This window comes from Puma concolor, chromosome A1 (assembly GCF_028749965.1).
Source record: "Puma concolor isolate L17-30 chromosome A1, mPumCon1.1.hap2, whole genome shotgun sequence".
Taxonomy (NCBI): Eukaryota; Metazoa; Chordata; class Mammalia; order Carnivora; family Felidae; genus Puma; species Puma concolor.
The window spans coordinates 128,027,659-128,049,955 of record NC_141667.1 but is presented as its reverse complement, the minus strand read 5'-3'; the positions used below and the strand labels follow the sequence as shown (position 1 = coordinate 128,049,955).

The 22,297-nt window shown below is 43.5% G+C and overlaps 2 protein-coding genes across 2 annotated transcripts in view; both read right to left on the bottom strand.

The window, feature by feature from the left end:
• TRPC7 (transient receptor potential cation channel subfamily C member 7) overlaps nucleotides 1–22,297 on the bottom strand; it is a 142,768-nt gene that overhangs the window by 32,636 nt on the left and 87,835 nt on the right. Inside the window, exons 5-6 of the mRNA XM_086719352.1 lie at nucleotides 18,761–18,977; nucleotides 3,540–3,773 (exon numbers count right to left, since the gene is read on the bottom strand). Of these exons, the coding sequence (XP_086575478.1) occupies nucleotides 3,540–3,773; nucleotides 18,761–18,977 (451 nt within the window). The remainder of the gene's footprint in view (nucleotides 1–3,539; nucleotides 3,774–18,760; nucleotides 18,978–22,297) is intronic.
• Nucleotides 5,069–6,082, bottom strand: LOC112860235 (transcription elongation factor A protein-like 2). Its single transcript, XM_025923482.2, has one exon. The coding sequence runs from the start codon at nucleotides 5,942–5,944 to the stop codon at nucleotides 5,231–5,233; it is 714 nt and encodes a 237-aa protein (XP_025779267.1). The 5' UTR covers nucleotides 5,945–6,082; the 3' UTR covers nucleotides 5,069–5,230.

The window sequence follows — 22,297 nt, the reverse complement described above, 5'->3', positions numbered from 1 at the left end:
AGGTGGCCAGAGTCCTGGGACCTGTCCTGGGCGGTCAGGTTTCTGTTTGTGGTCTCTGATGTGAGTCTCAGCAGCCCCGAGTGTCTTCCTGCAGCAGAACAGAGCTGTGAAGGTTCCTATTGCAGTTCTAATGGCGCAAGGAACAGTGTCTGTCACTGAAAAGCTCCCTGCTACGTGTTGGCACATACAGTGTTTCTCGGGTGAGGGCGGCGCCTTCATCCTGGGGAACTGTATGTGGGTGTCGGCTGTTTTCACGAAGCTGGGGCAGGAGGATTACAGGGATGCTAATATCCCGCATCGCTCCAGACAGACCCGTAGCACGAAAATTGTTCTGCTAAAAAAGCCAAGAGTCTCCCTGTTGAGAAGTGCTAAGTGAAACATCAATTGGGAAACAATGAGAAACCTAAATTAGCCCTTACTCTGTACATTAGCTGTGATTTTAGTGACAGTCCTGTAGAGTAGATATTATTATTGCCATTTTAAAGATTGGATTTGGGGTATGGGGTCTTTTTCAGAGCCAGGTAAATGCAGATAGCAAGGAGATTACATAGCAATTCTTGGCACCCTAAGGGAAATGGAAGAAGAGGAAACTTTTTCTTTATTTTCAAAGCTAGACTGTGTTAAACAATTATAATAATAAAGAGCAGTAAGAAACATTTAGTAAGGGAAGCCAGGCCTCTGTTTGCTACAAAGTTCCATGGAGTGCATTCTAAATTACATTTGGAGATACAACACAATTATAGACTCTATGTTCTCATCAAGGTCATAACTCAGAAGTCCAGGAAAGACAAGTAAGGAGAACAAATTATGTTTCTCAAATGTATCTGTCACTCTCTAAGGATAAATAACACATTTGGGTAACATGAAATGACTTGACTTCTACAAGAAACACCAAAAAGGGATTTCTTTTTTTCCCTTCTATAATTTACCGTATTAAACCTTAACTGTAATAATAAAAGCTGCTTCTATAATGCAGTAAGATAGATTTAGCTGTCATCGGACCCTGGTGATCAGGTCAGGATTTCTAGTGAAAAAGTTTTCTATTTACATTGGCTTGTAAGAGTTGTGATCGTTGTAAAGCAGACAGCAGTGTGACAATTCAGACAAAGGGATTTTCTTCTTTTTGGAACTCTTTCCTTGAGAAAGATTGTCCTATCACAACCTGAAAAACTGGAATCTGTCTATTCAGAGCTGTAGAGGTTGGTAGGTACCACTGCCCGGATGGCCACAAGGGGGCTCTCTTGCCCAGCAACTGGAGCACAAGCGAACACTATGACCCAGCCAAGAGATTTCCAAGACTCAGGGTGAACCTCGAAGCAAGGGCAACAACGTGCAGTACTTTGCAGTTGGGTGAGACCTGAACACAATCCTTAAAAGAAACAGAAGGTACGAGTGGACAATATTGCAGCCTGAATCAGGGAATTAAAAAAATTATCCAGTTTGGGGCACCTGGGTGGCTCAGTTGGTTAAGCCTCTGACTCTTGATTTTGGCTCAGATCATGATCTCATAGTTTGTGGGTCTGAGCCCCCGCATAGGGCTCTGCACTAATGATGCGGAGATTGATTGGGATTCTCTCTCTCCCTCTCTCTCTCTGCCCCTCCCCCATTCGTGCATATGCTTGCTTGCTCTCTCTCTCTCAAAGAAAAGAAAATCATCCAATTTATGGGGCTCAGTGGGTCAAGTGTCTGACTCTTGATTTCACCTCAGTTCCTGATCTCACAGTTGTGAGATAGAGTCCCTTGTAGGGCTCCATGCTGAGCATGGAGCCTGCTTAAGATTCTCCCTCTCTCTCTCTCTCTCCCCCCCCCCCCCGCCCCTCTCCTCTGCTCACACTCTCTCCCTCAAAAATAATAATAAAAAAGAAAATTGTCCAATTTAGTATCAAGATTCTCTTATCTTTCTTTGATGAACCCTGAATAGCACAGAGGAGAAAACGTACAAGCCCATTTTGCTTTTAACAAGTCTAATTTTGCTAAACCAACAAATGAAAAGCGAATGGCTGATAATACTACCAGACTCGCCATTTCTCAGTAGGTGTTTCCTTACCACATTTACATGTAACAATCTGCGTAACACAATCCATATGGAATATGGGTAGCAACTCAACAGCTGTATTAAATGGCCAGCCCTCTGCAGCTCATTGCTTTACCTGACTGTGAAGATTCAGAGGTCACAGGAGCCGTGTGACTTCATGTAACAGGGACTTTTGACATTCAAACCTTTCATAATGTAGTGGCTGCCATTAATGAATGCCTATTCAACTAGTTTACTGGTAACAATAACACAAATCTGTTTCTTCTCCCCACTTCTCTTTCTCTTTTAGTACAGAAAGCACAGTGTTAGAGCAGGCAAATGACCTTATAGGCAGTATTGATAATAACTATTACCATTTAGTGAACCTTTAATATTGTTAGAGCACAATGCAAAATTCTTCTTATGCACTATCTTATTTAAGACAAACTTTCTGACATAGGTTTTCTCCTGGTTTTACATTTGGGAAAATAAAGGCTCAGAAAAGTTAGATAAACAGAATCTCAGAGTAAGCTGTAGAAGTAGAATTTGAATCTAAGTGTAACTCCAAAGCCTGGAAACATAAGCACCATGCCATTCTGAATGGTTTTCAGTTCATGTTGGGCCAGGATCCCTTGCTATCCAAGGTATTCCTGTATTTCTGAGAACACTGTAAGCCCTGCCATGGAAGCCCATTTCGTCATCTGAAAATAGGGGCAGAAGAGACCCTCCCCCCCCCACCCTTTTTTTGAGGCCTTTTGCAAGGATTAGAGTTTATGGTTTAAAATGTCTGTACAGTTCCTGGCACCTAGCACGTCCTCAATAAATGGATGCTGTAACTCTTACTATTCCTAAAATTTCAGTCTACTACCTCCCACCATATGGCCTTGTGGTTTGAAAGAATTAAGTCATCTCCAAAAAAACTAATTTTGCCATGAGAAAAGAACGTTCGGATTGGGCAATTGAGGGCCTATCTCTGCACAAAATACAGGGATCAAATACAGAACGAAAATTTTTTCATCTATACATTTCCTCTTACTGCTCCTGGAGCCACATCAGAAATGAAATCTTTCTTAAAAAAAAAAAAAAAAGAAAAAAAAAGCGGGGAGCCTGGGTAGGGCTCAGTCGGTTAAGCGACTGACCCCTGATTTCAGCTCAGGTCACGGTCTCCCGGTTGTGAGATCGAGTCCCGAGAGGGGCTCGGTGCTGGGCATGGAGCTTTCTTGAGAATCTCTTTCTGTCTGCCTCTCCGCTGCTCGCACGTGCCCTTGCTCACGCTCTAAAAAAAAAAATAAAGGAAAAAAAAACTCCCAGAAAACGTTCTAAGAGCCTTTCCAAAACAAATCTATCCTTCTAAACACACAAAAATTTATTTCTTATAGTCACTAATTGCACATTCTACCGAGCTGCTTGTGCTGCAGGGAGCTGGGCTATGTTGGAGCAGATCCGCAGGTGGAGCGGAGCTCAGGGCCCTGGGCCACGCCCCGGGAACACAAGGCAGGACTCGCTAGAGCGCCCTCTGGCTCACCGTAGGTGAAGTACGCCACTTCCGGCGGAAGTGAGACGTTGTGCAGCGAGTCGTCCTGCACGTGCTGGTCCACGTACAGCTGGGCCTCGCTGGCCTTCAGGAAGGCCATGAACCTGGCGGTGAAGGAGGCCACGAAGATGGACAGCATCCCGAAGTCTAGCAGGTTCCACAGGTGCAGCACGTACTCCCGCGGCCCCTCCTCCCAGATTTCCTTGCATTCGGACCAAATCATTCCTGCGGGAGAGTGAGAAGGTCAGGCTCATTTTCCATTTCCCTTGGCATTTGTGACCACAGCGGGGCACGGAGGGAACCAGGGTATAAATGTACATGTGAGCTCTTTAGAGCTGAGAACCTTGATAGCCAGCGGCAAAACGGAAACGTGTCTTCGAGGGCCGATTTATTTATTTTTTTTTTTTTTTAAATTTTTTTTTCAACGTTTTTTATTTATTTTTGGGACAGAGAGAGACAGAGCATGAACGGGGGAAGGGCAGAGAGAGAGGGAGACACAGAATCGGAAACAGGCTCCAGGCTCTGAGCCATCAGCCAGAGCCCGACGCGGGGCTCGAACTCACAGACCGTGAGATCGTGACCTGGCTGAAGTCGGACGCTTAACCGACTGCGCCACCCAGGCGCCCCGAGGGCCGATTTAGAGACAGGAAATTCTCAGATCGCCCCAAGACATGTTACCTGCCCCTCTGTTTACAGATAAACCTTCTCCAGGATTGAGGAGAAAGTTCTCATCCTTTCATAGATTCTTGGAGGCATTATAGGAGAAATACAGTGTCCAACATTTCTGCATTTTAAGAACTGAGAGGTTTTAAGGAAACATCCCTTTCTAAACGAAATGGAAGGAAACTGAGGGCGAGGAATGGGAAAGGGCTTTCTGAAGGTCCCACATATGGCCTGGAGCCCAGTTGTCCTAACTCCCACATTCGAACACTTTCTATATGATTCAGTGAGCATTAATTTTGGGTTGTTAGTTTTTTCATAATTTTTTTTAATAACATAACTGGGTTTTAAAAACGTATCTCGTCATTGTAACGTATTAAACAGTGTAGAAGTATGTAAACAAAATGTTGTTAGTTCCCCTACCTAACCTCTAAGCCAGCCTTGCGAAGTAACCCAGAGTTAACAGTTTGATATATGTTCCTCTATATCTGCACTGCCAATATCATGGCCGCTAATCACATGTGGATATTGAGCACATGAAATGTGGCAAATTGAATGTGAGGTGCTGTGTAAGTGTATTCTAACACACCAGGTATCAAAGACTTAGTAAAAAAAGAAAAAAAAGTAAAATACTTCATTTTTTTAATAGCCATCACCTGTTGAAGTGACACTATTTTAGGTAAGTTAGGTTAGATCAAATATTGTTAATTTCGCCTTTTTATAATGAGGTTACTAGGAAATTTTAAATTAAATATGTGGTTTGTGTACAGCCTTGTACTATATTGAATACTGTCATTCTCTATCTTCACTGATGATGTAAAACGAAATTGGCTTAGATTTTTTTTTTTTTTTTTTTATGGTTCATCAAACTTTTTCTTTTTAATTTTACAATGTGCCATAAACATTTTTCCATGCAATGGACAAAAATCTACTACTGAAACATCGAGGACTAATAGTGATCGCTAAAGCAAGTATTAGCGTAAGGTTAAAGCACATGGCCTGACAAATGCCTGCCAGGGGCACTACACAAAAGGAATGTCTTCAAAGCCCCTTTGTGGGGCCCTGCAGCCACCCCTGAGTTCCCTTGGGCCCCTCGGGTGGAAGGGATCCTGTAAGCTTTTTTGCATCCACATAAACCCCCCCAACTTCTGCCTGGTTTTCTTCACCTCATCCTCCACCCTGGCCATCTCATCAAATTCTCTAATCATCTCCTCATTGCTCAAATGCATATCATGTATGGCCTCCTTATATTCCTTGAGGCACTGAGCCAGCCCCTTGTTGGTTTTTCTTTTGGCCTTCCTGGGTACATCGTCCCCAGCTGGGCGCTTTCCTGCAGCCCTTGGTTCACTGGTTGGTTTTTCTTCTTTTGGCTTTTCCTCACTCTCTGATTTTTCTTCTTTTGGCTTTCCCTCGCTCACTGGTTTTCCTTCTTTTGGCTTTCCCTCGCTCACTGGTTTTTCCTCGCTCACTGGCTGTCCCTCGCTCTCTGGCTTTCCCTTGCTCTCTGGCTTTCCCTCACTCTCTGGCTTTCCATCTGTTGTCTTTGTCATACTCTCTGGCTTTTCCTTATCCTTTAGTATTTCCTCATCTTCTGTCTTTCTCTCATTTTCTAACTTTTCCTTGTCTTCCAAAGTACAAGCTACTTCTGGCTTTCCCACATCCTGTGGCTGTTCTTTACATTCCATCTCTCCTTGGTTCTCAGACATTCCTTCATTTTCATTGCAGAGTTTTTCCATGTTGAGATTTCCCCTCCTTTTCCTGTCCTGCAGGGATTCTGAACAGATTCCTCCTCCTTTTCTAGCCTTGCAAAGTGCTGAGAAAAGACACACAGACCTGAAAGAACCTGCAGCAACAATTAGGAGCTCACAGATCGCTCCGGACCCGACCGCAGGGGAAGAGGGCGGGCTCCAGTTCATGGCTGGCTTAGATTTTTAAAGCGTAATGATTCAGTAACATTCTGAGCACCTACTATGTGTCAGGCACTGTTTGGTGTGCGTGTATGTATATATTATCTCAGTTAAATCTTTGGAACAACCCCGTGAAGTACATCCTGTTGTTATCTCGTTTTCACAGCGAATGTTCTTTAGGCAGAGAGATTTGTAATGTGCCCACCTAGGAGGCAGGAGATCTGGAATTTGAATCTGGAAGGCCTGTCCCTAAAGTCTGTGCCCTGACCACTGTGCTATTCTGCCTCTTCAGAACTAAAAAATAGATTCAGAGCCAGGACTGTGTGGAAAAGACTCTTGAATATTTTGTAAGTGACATTAAGGAGTTTTATAGCCTCTCAAACCTGGGAAAGACTTGACGTCGTACCAGCCCATTCTATGTACTACACTTGGCCTGCATACTTAGGAGGTTAATGTAGTAAAAGAATGGCTAAGTGGTCGGTTAGTGAAACAGTTTCATTCACCAATGCCTCCCTTCCAAGAGGTCAGCACTGCCCTGGCTTCTGCGCATCAGACATGGCGGCCTGCCTTCCCACAGCCTTCTTCTTCTTCCTTAGCCTCCTTTCTTGGTCCTCATCCTGTCCCACAGCCCTTTAGGCTGTTGCTTTCCAAGAGTTGGGCCATTCTCAATTTTCCCTCTGTCCCTGACTAAGCTTCGTTCTTCATTTCCTTGCAAATGTCGCACAGGTAAATAACTTGCTGTTTTTCTTCAGAGCTTCAAGGCTACGTTTCTGCTATGCAGAGAGACTGCTCTAAGTGGATGTCCTGTCAGTGCCAGATATATCACGTATCCCAAGTTGGCCGCCCCGTCTCCCCCTGCCTCACAGCCCCACCGTTGCCCATTACTCCTTCCTGTGGCCCCAACTCCTCAGGCTGTCATCATGAATAACCACAGTTCTGCAGACCCTCCTCCGGTTGGACTCTCAGTTTTTCAGTTCTATGTCCTTACCTCTTCAAGTACAGGTCAGATCATGGTCACCTGCCCCTGCAGTGTACTCCTCGTCCCTAAGATGAAGTCTGGACTCAAGGGCTAGGCTGTCAGACTTTCCTGTGATCTCTTACTGCACATCCTGGATTTGAGCAAATGCTGGTCTCCCTGAATAGTTCCGCCCCGGCCGTTTGCCGGTGTCCCCTTTTCTGTCTCCTCCATACGTCAAACCCAAGCACACTGGCAGATGACCACACTATAATTTGGTAGCCTTTGAGGATGCACCTGCCTAAAAAGCTTGGAGTCAGGAATGGTACTAGGAGGAGGGTGCCAGGGTGGCTCAGTCAGTTAAGCGTCTGACTCTGGCCCTGATCTCATAGTTTGTGGGTTCAAGCCCCACGACAGCCTCCGTGCTGACAGCAAGCAGGCTCTGGGATTCTCTCTGTGCCCCCCCCCCCCCCCCCCCCCAGCATGCACGTGTGCTCTCTCTCTCCCTCCCTCGAAATAAATAAATAAGAATGAACCTAGGAGCAGACAAAGAGTTATGGGCACCGAAGCATGGCTGACTTGGTCACAGGCCCATGTCTGGCCACAGTGGATCATCTCCACTCTGCCCAGAGACTGTTGTTGTTGTTTGTTTGTTTTTAATGTTTATTCGTTTTTGAGAGACAGAAAGCAAGTGCGGGAGGGGCAGAGAGACGGAGACAGGATCCAAAGCAGGCTCCAGGCTCTGAACTGTCAGCACAGAGCCCGAGGCAGGCCTCAAACTCACAAATGTCCAGATCAAGACCTGAGCCGGAGACAGACAGACGCTGAATCGACTGAGCCACCCCGGCACCCCTGCCCAGGCAGTGTTTTAATCAGAGTTTTCCCTTTTCTGGTGAAAATGGTCCATTATATAAGAGGAATTGAAACCAAATGTTTTTCTGAGGAGAAAGGCTGTTTAGACAAGTGGTGGCTTTGTTTGAAGCAGTGGATTCTAAAATCTGCATGTCTGTTTCAAATCTGAGTCCCCACAACAGGAAATATCCCAAAGGATTACACGTCTGTTTATAAGATACTGCTGCCTTACCTTCTTTTTCTTAATCAAGCCACACTTCTCAAGCTCCCCTGTTCAAAATTTGTATGGTAGTTCAGCAAAGTAAAAATTGTCTTAACACTTGAAATCACTTTCGATTGTGCCAGTTCAAATAGATGTTTTAAAAATGTGTTTAGAAAAACCATTATAGGCTGGGGGAAGTAATGTTTATTGTTTTTGTCTTCCCTCAAATTAAAATTCCCAGTATCTTAGTGGAACTGCTTTTAGCTGGGCCCTAGGCAAGTTGCAGGCTATCACTGGCCTTAATTCAGGAAGTCCTGGGTTCAGGTTCTAGCTTGGCCACTTACTGGGTATTTCAAGTGTTGGAGGGATGAATAAAATACTGTGCCAAAGATGGCCCATGGGACTAAAACAAGCTCTGGTCTCTACTTGGAGACCCCTCTTCCGGGTTCTTCTTCCTTCATTTGCCCCGTGCACGAAAACCCCCACAGGTACGGAGGCTGACAACTGTAAGTTACCCTCCCCACTTGCATTCGGCGCTCAGATCTTTGGAGAAACGGTCTCGTCTGAGCCCGCCGGTGGTAAATAAATCTCGGATCCACTAAGATCTCCGAGTGCCGCTTGGTTTTTCTGCCAGTATTCCAGCCTGGTTCCATGATACAAGCACTAAAATATTGGGTGTTGGGGTAATTTCAAGCACTAAAAGCTCTGGGAATCTGAAAAGCAGATTGTTTATAGAAGACTGACTTTTCTGACCAATCTAGTAGCTCCTCATTGGGCATTGCAAATCATTTCCTCCATAGTCAAATGCCCTCATCAGTTTTCCTAGATTTAAATATTAACTCACCCAGGCTAATTTAAATTATTCCAAGGCCATGAGTAAAAGTAGCATGGGCCCAAGGGTTTGAGCAGCAGGAATGCTTAATGAAAAAAGAAATGTGTGAAATTAAGTACTTTAGTGAGTGAAATTAGGCCCCCTGCTTCCGAGGTTCAGCATTTTATATCCATGCTGGGTATCATGGTCCCTTTCCTCCAGCTAGTCCCTCAGAGGAGTGTTAAAACCCCGGGGCTCAGGGGTAAGGATGCTGGGTACTGGAGCCTCCTTCAAGCAAAATCCCCTTCATTTCTGGATGCCTGGAGTCCAGAGAACAAGGTCACTGAAAATTAATGGGGGGGTGGGTGACAGTGGAATAGGCTGGGAAATGCTGGGAAGCCTTGGGAGAAATGAATAGCGACATTTGGGCAGGTTCTGAATAATGGCCTGCAGGCTGCTGAGATGGAGCTTGACAGTTCAAAAGGTGGTTCCCTCCCATCCTGAGCCTCAGATTCTATTCAGAAGGGATTCCCCCTTCTGAATCCTCAGGGACTTAAACGTGCACATTCCTTCAATGGTCTTGGCCCCAAGGCTTTCCGTACACTGCCCCAAGGGTCTTCAGCAGAGCAGACTTCCCCGACCACTTCCTGGGGGGACTGTCTGTGCTTTCAGGTCAGCTTCTCATTACCGGGCCAAAATGTAGGTGTTCTGTGAACTTGCAGGAGGGAGAGAGAATATGCCCTCAAGCCCTGACATGCAAACACTATCTCAATGGCAGGTCTTGGCAATAATTCTGGGCCTCAGACACGTTTGGGATTCAGCTGTTTTCCAGGCAGGAAGATGAGGTTAATAGATATAAAATTTTCTTAACAAAACTCATCCTGTTTCTCTTCTCCCATTTGAGTTGCTGACAGTTACTGTGCAAGTGCCAAGGCCCTGTGCTAAGCACAGGTGGACCCCAGTACACCTTCCTAGAAGCCTGAGAGGTAGTTAAACTGCAGTTAATCTGCACCTTCCAGGTAAAAAAAAAACCTCCATGCCAAGATGGCAAGTACGTTGTCCAGAGCCACACAGGCAGTTCAGGACCCTTGCTGCCCACTGTGCTGTCAGCTACCACACCCTGTGGGAGGCACAAGCTTACTCTCACTGGTTAGGAAACTCCTCCACCCACTTAATAGACACTGTTGAATGCAGACTCCATACCAGCCCCGCCCCCATCCTGGCGATACAATAACCAAGATGTCAGCCCTTCCTTAGCAAGACCAGTCTAGCGCTGGAGACAAATGTATCATAAGCAATAATGAATACTCCCGGTGACAGATGCTGTAATAAAAATGTCCAGAGATTGTTTGTGGAGACACAGACACAGGGATAAGAGCAGTCAGTGTTCCGATCTTGCGACCCAGGAGGGTGCCTGGAACAACTTCCATTTGTTCACTGAATGGAGTGAATTCATGGAGGAGGGGACACTTGGTGTGAGGAACCAGGAGTTAGCGTGGTGAGGGAGGAGGGACTGGCAGGGTGTTCTAGATAGTGGGCATGGAAGTGCGAGACAGCAGGCTCTTCCCGCGTGCCTGAAGAGACTGAGTATGGCTCAAGAGTCAGGGAGTGGGGCTGGTGGTTGGCAGCAGGGAAGGTCAGTGAAGAGCCTTCCTTCAGGCCATGAGGAGGAGGCTGGACTGCACTCTGAGCAGCTAGGTAGCCCCTAAAGGTGGTAAGCAGAGTAGCTACGTGGTCTGACTTGTTGGGAGAAACTTTGGAAAGTTGACTGGAGCAATCTGCTTGGGAATTTTACCTAAATAAATGGGGAAACGATCAGAAGAATGAATTAGGTGAGGAACTCAGCACATATAATGTTATGATTCTTGGCCAAACCTTGCCATATGGTTCTGGAGCCAGGACTTAGCACTGTCCTTGAAGAGTTTATAACCCTGGGTGAGTGGAGTGAGGGAGAGGTTGATCCTCACAGTTTACCCGTGTGAAAACTAAAGTTCAGAGAGGTGGGGCCACCGAGGGGAAAGGAACACGGGATTAGGTTTCCTGACACCCAGTCCCAAGTATTTTCTTACAGCCCTTTCACAAATGTTTTTTCTTACTATGCTGAGCATGTATATCTCCAGTTCACTTTCAATACTGGGATGTCTATTTTAGAAAACACTGCCAGGGTCTAAGAGTGCTGTAGAACAGGTCTTTGGACATGAATCTATTCCTTGATGGAGAAATGGCATGTGTTGTGGAGAGGCTTCCTGCGCTTCAAACCCAATGGCTTTTTGGGAACCACTAATGTTACACAGTCCTCTGATGAGTGTCTTTGGAGCCCCAATCTCCAATTGAAAAGCCACATATCATAAGCTGTTAACAACTACCCCAGAGTTGCCACTGATACTGATAGGCAGGAAGGAGGTTCCTATGGTATGAGCTGATATTGGAGGTTCTCTGGCCTGGAAGGAATGATGGTCCCTGGTTCATTTAGGCCCCCAGAAAGCAGCTCGTTTGACAGTGCTACAGAATACACGTCTGCTGGCAAATTTAGCCCTCCTTCCTCACTCCTACTTTTCTCAATACCATGTTCTGGTTTTTCTTCCATTTCTCGGTGTGTTTCTTAGTCTCCTTGTGGCCCCCACCCTGTGTTTTAACTCTCTGTGATTGAATTCTTCCCAAATTCCTGCTGGTAGTCACCTAAAGCATCTAGAGTGAAGGCAGAATACATTTCTCATTGGGTTTGACTTTTCCGCAGAACTGTACAGCAGAAGAGGAACAGCGTACACGCCCAGTGTGAGTAGAGGCTTGGGGAAGTGAGCTAGAGCATTGTCACACGACATGGCCCTTGAAAGAGGTCATTGGGAAAACCACATGACCAGATGGAGATGGTGATAGCAAAGGATGGAAAGGGGCAACTACACATTTACATGATTACAGAAATGTTAACATCATTGAGACAGGAAGAAACAAAGGAAAGCATGTAGTCTTGTCAGAGGTGTTAACTGTTAGGAGGAAAAGGAGCATAGAGAACTGGAGGACAGGGTGGAAGAACTTGCCGCTGCAAACAGGTTGGTTTATGAAGGCCTTGCTTTGAAGGAGACTTTACAGCAGAAGACCCGAGGAGGTGAGGGCATGAGCCATGCACTCTCTGGGGGAGCTCTCAGGCAGAGGGTCAGCCCCAGCAGAGGTTCTGAGGTAGAAATGGTGTGAGGCAAGGAAACCAGTGGGGCCAAAACAGAGCGAGTGAGGTCGGAAGTGGTGGGAAATGACGTGGGGTGAAGAGGTGGAAGGCTTTGTAGGCCACTGTAATGACACTGGTGTCACTCTGAGGGAGATGGGGAGCCACTGAAGAGTGTTGAGGCAGAGAGTGAAAAAACCTGATTGTATTTTAAGTGGATCACTCTAGGTCTTGTGTGGAGAATTTACTGAGGCCTGGGGGTTCAAAGAGGCCACCTTCAGCAGGCCACCTGGAGAAGGCCATCCACCTCTTTGTGGCCAGCGTTTTCCTCCATGAAAGGAGCAAGTTGAACTTGCTGGGGTCCTAAGGTTCTTTTCAGCCCTAGGGCAGCTTTTGGTAGAGGGAATGATGGTGTTTTTATAATCAATCTGTCCAAAGTCCCGCATTCATTCGTATGATAGTTATGGGAGAAAAGACCGTGTTGCTGTGTATCTAGACGATCAAGGCTTCCCTGCCCAAGTAGAATTCAAAGTTCTGTCAGTATAGGCCTCCTGCCATTTCAAGGCTCTCCATGTCTGAGCAGAGGGTAAATCAGACTGTAGACTTTAGGATGTGCCAGCAGTGCACACAGTGTTCAGAATCTTTCTCTCAAAGATTAGTAGTACTTTGTAATAATTAAGGAGCTCCAGAATGTATTTAGGGATAAGGTCACGTTAGTCATATTTTACAACTGCTTCCCCAGTATCTGGTACAGCGCCTGATACATAATATAATGCCTAATAACTAGAAAATATTTATCGAGAAAGGAATTAAGAAAGTAGAATATCCCAAGAAGTTCCACATTGCTCCCACCACTGCATCTAGCAAGCCACCTGCCCTGTGCCCTCAACCCCAGCTTCCCTCCTATTATACTGGATGAGGAGTTCATGGCCCTGCTAAGTCCATGTCCTCCACTTGCATACTGGATTCCATCCTCTCTGACTACTCAGGAACTTTGTTTCCACATTCGTTGGTGAGGTCTCAGGCCTCATGTGACTTAATCTGCCGGCATTCGACATAAGTCATCACTCCCTCGTTCTTGACACAGTTATTACTTTGATTGACTTCAACGCCACTCTCTTGGCTCTCTTCTTACCTAATCTGTCTTGCTAGATACTTCTCGTCTTTCATCCTTTAAGTATCATCACACCTCAGGGCTTGGTCTGCAGTTTGTCTGACCACATTCACAGTCGAGGTGATTGCATGTAATTTCCTTTAAATATACTGACATGCTCATATTTATGTCTTCAGCACCAGCCTCTCCTTATATACTTATGTACTTCACACATGTATAGCCAAGTGTTCCTTGACATTTCCACCTGGTTGTCTAATAGGTATCTCAGACTGAACTCTTGATTTCCTTTCCTGCTCTCTCTCCAAACTGCTCCTCCCCTGGTCTTTCCTGTCTCAGTGAATGGTGCTCTATTATACCATTACTTGAGCTAAAACACATGGAATTTTCCTTGACTGCTCTCTTTCTCTTTTGCCCCACACAAAATCTAAAAGTAAATATTATCGATTTTATCTTCAGAATGTAATCACCACCTACCACCTCCTCAAAACCAACCATTTCCTGTCTGAATTAATGTACTGGCTTCCTAACTGGTCTCCTTGCCTCTCTTCTTGTTCCAGAATCCTCTGTGCTGTACGTAGCAGCCAGTGAACCCCATCAGAAACTTAAGTCAGATGATGTCACTTCTGTGTCAGAACTTTCTAATGGTTTCTTGTCGTGCTCAGAATAAAATCAAAACTGTGTACGATGGCCTACAAGGCCTTGCGTGATCTGACTCTGCCTACCCCTCTGACTTCATCTGTGTTCTTTCCTCATTCACTAAGCTTCAGCCACATTGGTTTCTTTGCTGTTCCCTTGAATCCAAGCCTTCAACACATACTGATCCCTCTGTCTGGAATGTTTTCCTCCTAGATGTCTGCAAAGCTTACGTTCAGGTCTCTGTTAAAATTTCATCTTCTCAGAGTAGGCAGATGAGAGGACATGCTGCTATCTGCTCAGCTACTCTGAGAAGGTAAAATATGAACAGATCAGAAGGAAGAGAGAAGCAAGCTACTCAGGTCATTATTCAGTTTGTCTCCTCTATCAGAGAAATTTGAGTACTGACTAGGTATTTAAAGATACAAAAAAAATCATTATGAAACTTTTTTTATGTTTGTGGTTCTGTTTTAGAAAAAAGAATTCTGATTTCTATTACCAGACATGATGGGATTAGTAAACTAGAAAAGAGAGAAGAGATAAAGAAAAAAAGAAACTATCCTCAAACATTGGAGGTAGCATAGGACAGTGGTCTTTCAGTAAAGGGAAACCAGCACAATAAGCCATTTGATCACCATTATCTTTCTTTATGGTGGCACATTCCAGTCTGCAGTGCATGGAGAGGGATCCCAGAAGCATGGTAGGCAGTCCTACTGAGTTGAAGAGGCAGAGTCTAGAGTTCAGGAAGGTAGAGGTAATTAGACATTGTGTGGCAGAGTCCCAGGGAGAAGGATACTATGCAAACCAAACAACAAAACCACCAAGTCCAGAAAATTACATAGGGGTCTTTTTGAACATTTCAGTACTAAGTTATGAATGCCCAGAATAAAACTCCACTAACAACCAGAGAGCTGCAAGCTGAATAGTTTCCAGAGCTCACCCACAATGGAGAGATGTTTGAGCTCCAACCATCCAGAGTTGAGGTTCCTTGTTGATTATCCAGGGCATTTAGTAGAGACTCCAGATCTGTGTCTCTATAGTATAAGGAGAAACAATCCTTATGGTTAATTTTCTCCAGATTCACTGTAAGAAGGCTTGAAAAGCACCAAACTCGTCTGCAAGTAATTTTAGTAGCCTGTCAGAATAAAGCCAAACACTCTTTCAAGGAAGACAACAAAATCTAGATGATCAACAACATAACATATCAAGTGCCCATCATTCAATCAGAAATTACTAACCCACCAAGATGCAGGAAGATGGGATTTATGTCAGGAGAAAGATTAGGTAATAGAAGTTAACCCAGAAATTACAGAAATGATAGAATTAGGAGTTAAGGATTTTATAACAGCTACTATAAGTATGCCCAGTATGTTCAAGGACTTAAAGGAAAATGTAAACGTCATGAAGAAGGAAATGAAAGATAAAAAGAGAGCCAAAGAGAATTTCAAGCACTGGAAAATATAATAGCTGAAAGGAAACATTCACCAGTTGGGGATTAGAATCACAGACAATGAGGAAAAAGTATCAGTGGACTTGAAGAGAGAAAAAAAGATTGAAAAAAGAGAACTTATCTTTTAGTGATACACACAAAAATGTTTGTACATGATATGTACTTGAGATTTGCTTCAAAGTACTACAGCATTGGGGGAAGGGAGTTAGTGAAGGCATAGATGAAACAAAGATTAGCCATGACTTCCTAGTTGTTGAACATGAGAGATTGGTCCATGGGTTTTATTATACTCTTGTCTTGATTTTTATATATTCTTGAAATTATTCATAGTAAAAAGTTTGACAAAAATTAAATAAGACAAAGTGGTTAGAATCTTCTACCTGAAATATAATAGGTAATAGGTCAACAAGTCCACTCCTCCCCAGTACTTTTCATGTAACAGTCTTAAAAACTCAGCTCTGCTTTGATGGGTGGAAACTGGGACTAGGCTATAGAAGTGGGGTCCTTTCTAGCTGGAGATACATGCCTCTTACTGGGACAGTACTCTGATATCCAGGAAGAGAAATATGAGGAATCAGGAGGAAGTCATACTTCAGTAACATATGGTAGCTCTACCTATCCACTTAAGAGCAAGTTAGGTCACACTCACCACAGTCTTCTTCCTGGAGGCCAGTGGGAAAGGTGGTAGGTGAGTGATTGGTGCCATAAATACTCTTTAAGTTTTATCCATAAACCCAACATGTGAGTTATGGTTTGTTTGTTTGTTTGTTTTTTGTTCTGTGTCTTACACTTTTCCAGAGACATTCAGATGGCCAATAGACACATGAAAACATGCTCAACATCACTCATCATCAGGGAAGTACAAATCAAAACTACACTGAGATACCACCTCACACCAATCAGAGAGGCTAAAATTAACTTGGGAAACAACAGATGTTGGTGAGGATGTGAAGAAATGGGAACCTCCTCTTGCACTGTTGGTGGGAGTGCAAACTGGTACAGCCACTCTGGAAAACAGTGTGGAGGTTCCTCAAAAAATTAAAAATAGAATTACTCTATGACCCAGCAATAGCACTACTAGGAGTTTATTGGAAGGATACAGGAATGCTGATTCATAGGGTCACATGTACCCCAGTGTTTATAGCAGCACTATTAACAATAGCCAAATTATGGAAAGAGCCCAGATGTCCATCAACTGATGAATGGATAAAGATCTAGTTTATATATACAATGGAATACTACTTGGCAATGAGAAAGAATGAAATCTTGCCATTTGCAATATCGTGGATGGAACTGGAGGGTATTATGTTAAGTGAAATAAGTCAGTCAGAGAACGATACCATATGTTTTCACTCATAACGTGGAATTTGAGAAACTTAACAGAAGACCATAGGGGAAGGGGAAAAATAGTGTCAAACAGAGAGGGAGGCAAACCATAAGAGACTCTTAAATACAGAGAACAAACTGAGGGTTGATGGGGAGGTGGGGGAGCGGGAAGGTGATGGGCATCGAGGGGTGCACTTGTTGGGATGTACACTAGGTGTTGTATGTAAGCGATGAATCATGGGACTCTACTCCCAAAGTCAAGAGCACACTGTATATATACTGTATGTTAACTAACTTGACAATAAATTATATTAAAAAAAATGGAATCTCTGTCTTAGTCAATTTGGACTGCTATAACAAAGTCACAGGCTGGGTAGCTTATAAACAGAAATTTATTTCTCACAGTTCTGGAGGTTGGAAGTCCAAAATTAGATTGCCAGGCATATTTGGGTTCTGGTGAGAGCCCTCTTCTGGGTTGCATACTGCTTGTTGTACCCTCACATGGTACCTTCGGGGACCCTTTAACAAGGGCACTGAGGCCATTCATAAGCATTTTGTCCTCATGACCTAATCCCTTTCCAAGGGTCCACTCCCTGATACCATCACATTGGGGTTAGGGGTTTCACATATGGATTTGTGGGGGGGGATACAGATGTTCAGTCCACTGCAGTGTTAAAGTGTTGAGTTTATCCATGGGGGTATACTAGGGAGAATTGGGATAGGCCTTGAACTGTGAAAGTTAGACCCCAGAACTCACTGCAGCAGGCTTTAATGTCTCTCTACAGCTTTAGTGCTGGTGACTCCACTAAATGAGCCTTTGGTCATAGACTTGCTGGTTGATGGAAAGCCTCTGGTAAGCACGGTATGCTTTCCTGCCTCTGTCCTTTGGATCAAACCTTTATCTCCCTCTTCCTATTTAGAGACCCAGCCCAGAGTCCATATCCCCATTGCTCTCAGCTTGGCCATCTGTAGGATGTTCTCATGTGGTTTGACTGTTGTGGCTCGCTTAGGCTATGTCATTTAATTGCAGCAGGTCATGTGTTGGGCTGTGTTCAAGTACTTAGTTTTTTGTGATTTTGTTGATTGATGGCATACACACTTTGACCCTGTGTACAGTTTTACTCATGTTTGTTAATGTAAACACAGTGAAAATTATACGAATACTGAAATTTTGTGACAAAAGAAAAATCTGGGGTGCATACCATAGGGCGGTTTAATTAATTGAACACATCGTGATACTGCAGAGATGAAATTTTGCAGTTCTGTCTTCAGTTTTGTTTTGCTCAAAAATTCTGATCAAATTCATATTTTTTGATACAAATATTATAATTTATTGATTATATTTTAGTTATGTACAGTGCCACTGATTATAGCTTTTACAGTTAATCATTTTTTTCTCCATGTCTAATGTTTTTTTTTTATCAATTTTGCAAATTTCAGTGTTAGAAAAACCTCTGTCACATTTTGCCTATACAGGTGTAGCTTTTACCATTTTAGTTTATCCTATTGATTTATAGTTCTTATGAAGTAGGTAAAAGAGAGATGGTCTTAGCTAGTCATTGGGGAAATTGGGAACACTTTCTTTGGCAATTCTAGTGGTAGACCTTGGCAGCACAAAATATCACCGCAGGGAGGAATTGCACAGGGTCCTGATGTTCATTAACACAAACAGTGAGAAAATGTTACTCCCCTAACTTTTTAGATTTATATTTATCATCAAGATTCTACTCTATATTAGTAGTCAGTGATAAAAAATATCATTTAAGCTTTGAAGTTTTATACTCTTTACTAGAAACAAAACTTGACTTCCTGAGACTTCTTATAGACTACACTTAAACGGTTCAAATACATTTTCCCATGCAAGTCTACTTTACAGTCACTTTCAATACATGTGTATTGAAAAATATGTAGCACATTTCCTCCAAACATCTTTTTCCGAAATTGGGATTTATATTAAAGGTTTGTGCGTCTTCTACACCAGCATATACAGAAGCTGACTTTGGCTTCCGTATTGGTCATCTGCTTGCCATTTTGCCTGCCAGAGGGCACTCAAGAGGAGAGGAAGAGGTTCAGAAGTCAGAGTTTAGTAATGTCCTATTATCATTAGTGGAGGAGAGAATATAGGACAGAGTGACTGCTTACCTAAGACCCACTTCATGATGAGCATTTCTGTCCAGGAGAATTGTGTGGTTTTCACTCTGAAGATCTGTTTCGGGTAGTCTGTGAAGGTTTCGTTGGGCAGGGTTTTAACGCCTTCAAAGCGGTCTGATGCATTCACAACTAACAGTCCCAAAAAGATTGTAAAAGAAACTGCATGGGCTACAAATTTCATGAAAGGGCTCCTCAGGGTTCTTCCTAGCTGGAAACAAAATATGTACAAGACATATTAAACTGGCAGCTGTAGGTGGGTGCAGGCTCTCTTTAAAATGCTTTTGCCAAAAGTTTAGCCAGAGAATCCATTATCTTGGACAGAAGCCGCTAACTGAACCCAGACCACATTTTCTCTTGCACTTTTATGTGAGATGCTGCTTAAGCAAATACATTTTCTGTTGACTTCCATTTTTTTCTATTTAAGAGATTTAGTGGGAGTGGTACAGAGCAGGAGTAGAAGACACTGATGTATCATCATCTTATAATCTACACAGCATCTCCCAACCACATGGATACACATTTTATGCCATTCAAATCTGGAGAAAAATAACCTATCTCAGTAGAGTTCAGAATTTAAAAAAATTACACACTGGATATGCTCCCTTGCTCTTTTTTCCATTTTCCTGAGTTTTGTTTTTTGATGTTTTGTTTTCAGTGTTGCTTATAACTTGGTAAATTTGTTTAAACTATACATTTCCCACTAGGTACTGCTTTAGCTGTATTCCAAGAAATTTGGACAGGTAGTATCTTCATTGATATTCAGTTATAAATATGTTACAGTTTCCCTTTTGATTTCATTTTTTAACTCACAGGTCTATTTCCAGACATATGGGACTCCCCTCACCCCCTGTACTTTAAAAAATTATATTTTTATTACAGCTTGTGTGTCGATCATAGCCTCTGTGATGCTGCTGTAAAACTTACTGAGGTTTCCCTTGTGGCTCTAGTGCATCATTAACTTGTGCGCTTGTTCCATGTGAGCCTGAGATGATCCAGGAGATGCCCTGTTAGGGAGCAAGCGTTGGCCACATCTTCTCTAGCCCTGGTGTGCCATCCAAAGGCTACTTAAGTCTTTGAGAACTAACCTGCAGGCTACACAGTGAGTCTCCTGACCCCGGTTGATGAACTCGTGTGGGTCCCTTGTAGGTCACTGCCATCACTTGCACCTAAGCACCGAAACTTACTCCTCACCCTGTACACCAGTCAGACAAGAGCAAAGAGAGGAACCTTTTCTGAAGCTCGCTTCCCTCTCCAGAGCAGATGTTCATCTGTAGCCAGTGCCTGGTTAATTGATGTTCACATTCTGACTCATTCAGGAGTCCTAGAGTGAAATGTCACCCAGGAGATAGAGTATTGGTTCAGTAGAAGATCAATTACAAGGGGTTTTTGCAGGTAAAATTTCCCTAATTATGACTATGTTTGACATAACATTTATAAATCAGATGGCTTGATAATGTTCTTTTAATATGCTTCAGCATGGTAATCATCCACTTTAATTGTTCTGGTTATGACTGTAACGTGATTTATTATGATTCTAATGCTATAGAACCTATGTATTGAAATTAAAAAATGCTATTTTTAATTAAAAAAAAAACTTGGCATCTCAGGTCTAGACATTGGGAATCCCTACTATGCTGGAAAAAACTTATTTCAATTCATTTGCATTGTCAAATATCATATGGCACTAATTCTAGTGGCCTACAGACATTTTGTAAATGGCACTCCTTTGTAACGTTCATTATTTACAAAATAGGACTGTAGCTTAGTTTTGATCATACATAGATGTGTTAAATTTGGAATGCACAGGCTAAATCTAAGGACAAATAAAACATCTCACATAAATTAAGTAAGGAAACTGAATTAAACCATATCTTATTTTGATTTATATATCAAATAGCTGGTTTGAATTTTTCGCCATTTTAGCTGACTGTGTTGGAATCTTGAAGCCCCGTTTCCCAGCCAGGATGCTCCTGTACTCAGGAGTCATCCTTCAACAGTCACTGCATTGTGTCTTGTCAGTGTGTCCTAGCTGGGGTAGTGGTGAGAGTCGAGGGAAGGTGGAGCCTGACTGAAGGGTGGGGAGTGGGGTAGGCTGCGCAGATGGAAAGGGATGTCAGATCTTGTGTGCCCCAGCAGGGTCCCAGAAATATCAGAAAAAGATAGGGACCATGGGGAGAGACCCAGCTCTTCAGGGATTAATGGCCAGGTTTCCCCAGTCCTTTATCATTAGGCTCTATGTCTTCTGGTGACAACCTGGAGGAGGACACAGGGACACTGCTCCTTCTCACCCATGTGAGGTGCCTGACACAGGAAGCTACACACAACTGAACCTGAGCTGGCCTTGGTATTCCCCAGAAGACACGGTTTGAGGAATTTAATGTTCTCTTTGTTACCTCCTTCAGGTTCTTATTGTCTGGCAGAAGACGAGACTGTAAAAATTACTGTATCTACTACAAACATAAGAAAAAACTCTGATAAGGCTCTTGTGGTGCCGTGTAGGATGAGCCTGGGTTCAGTCCCCACTTGATCTGAGCCCTAGGGAGGAAAGGTGAGGTTAGGTATTAATGCTCCTTTCCCCTTTTTCTTCTGGGCTTCAAGTCTTCTTTTTAAATGGTCAAAATTTGATAAAGGTCAGATAAGATCAAATCATGTTAATGGTTTTCTTTTTTTTTCTTTTCTTTCTTTCTTTTTCTCTTTTTTTCTTTTTCTTTTTTTGTTGTTGTGTGTGTGACATTTCCTATTTGTCTCACAAAGATAATTTTTGAAACAAATTACACCTGGGGAAAACTTCCTCCTTTCACAAGGCCACCAGGTGAGATAAAAGAAAGGAGAAAAGTCAGCCAAACATGCGAGCAGCTCATAGCTGGGTCAAGTAACAGTGGTAGGTGTAAAAAAAAAAGATGGTCAAGCTTTGGGAGATGTAGACCTTGGTCTGGTCTGCCGTTTGCTCACCGGTGCAAAACTGGTGAGTCTGAATAATGGGCTTAAGCAGCTCTGTCATTACTTGGACCTTGTGATCAGAGAACTGATACCAGGAAATCTAGGCTTGTAGTATCCAAGTACTCTGGCTCACTTCAAACCTCCTGTGTACTATTCTTAAACTCTGCGAAGTGTATGAATATGAGAGCAGTTGAGTAGTGCTCTTGAATTAGCTGCAAATGAATGGCCTTCGTGAGCAATCAGAGGTGGAGTTTTATTGGTTAGCAAGCCTTTGTGTTCCATGCCACTGGGCTCTTAGCCGTAACCATAAGTGTAGTCATCTAAATGGGGACCTGGTAGCCACATGCCTGCAAGGTAGGTAATATCTGCAGAAGGGGACCCAGAGAATGTTTCTGACATCTCTCCCCAGTCTTGTACCACCAGAGCCCCCCTCAGCAAATGCCACCCTCACTTGCCACCATGTGTCAGTGGCATCAAGGAAGGGCTCAGTGAAAAATATGGATCATGTTCCAAAAAGAAACATGCACAGCTTCAAGGCCAGAGTGGTTCTCAAATGTTAGAGATCCTGGTTAAATTAGGGGTGGATTT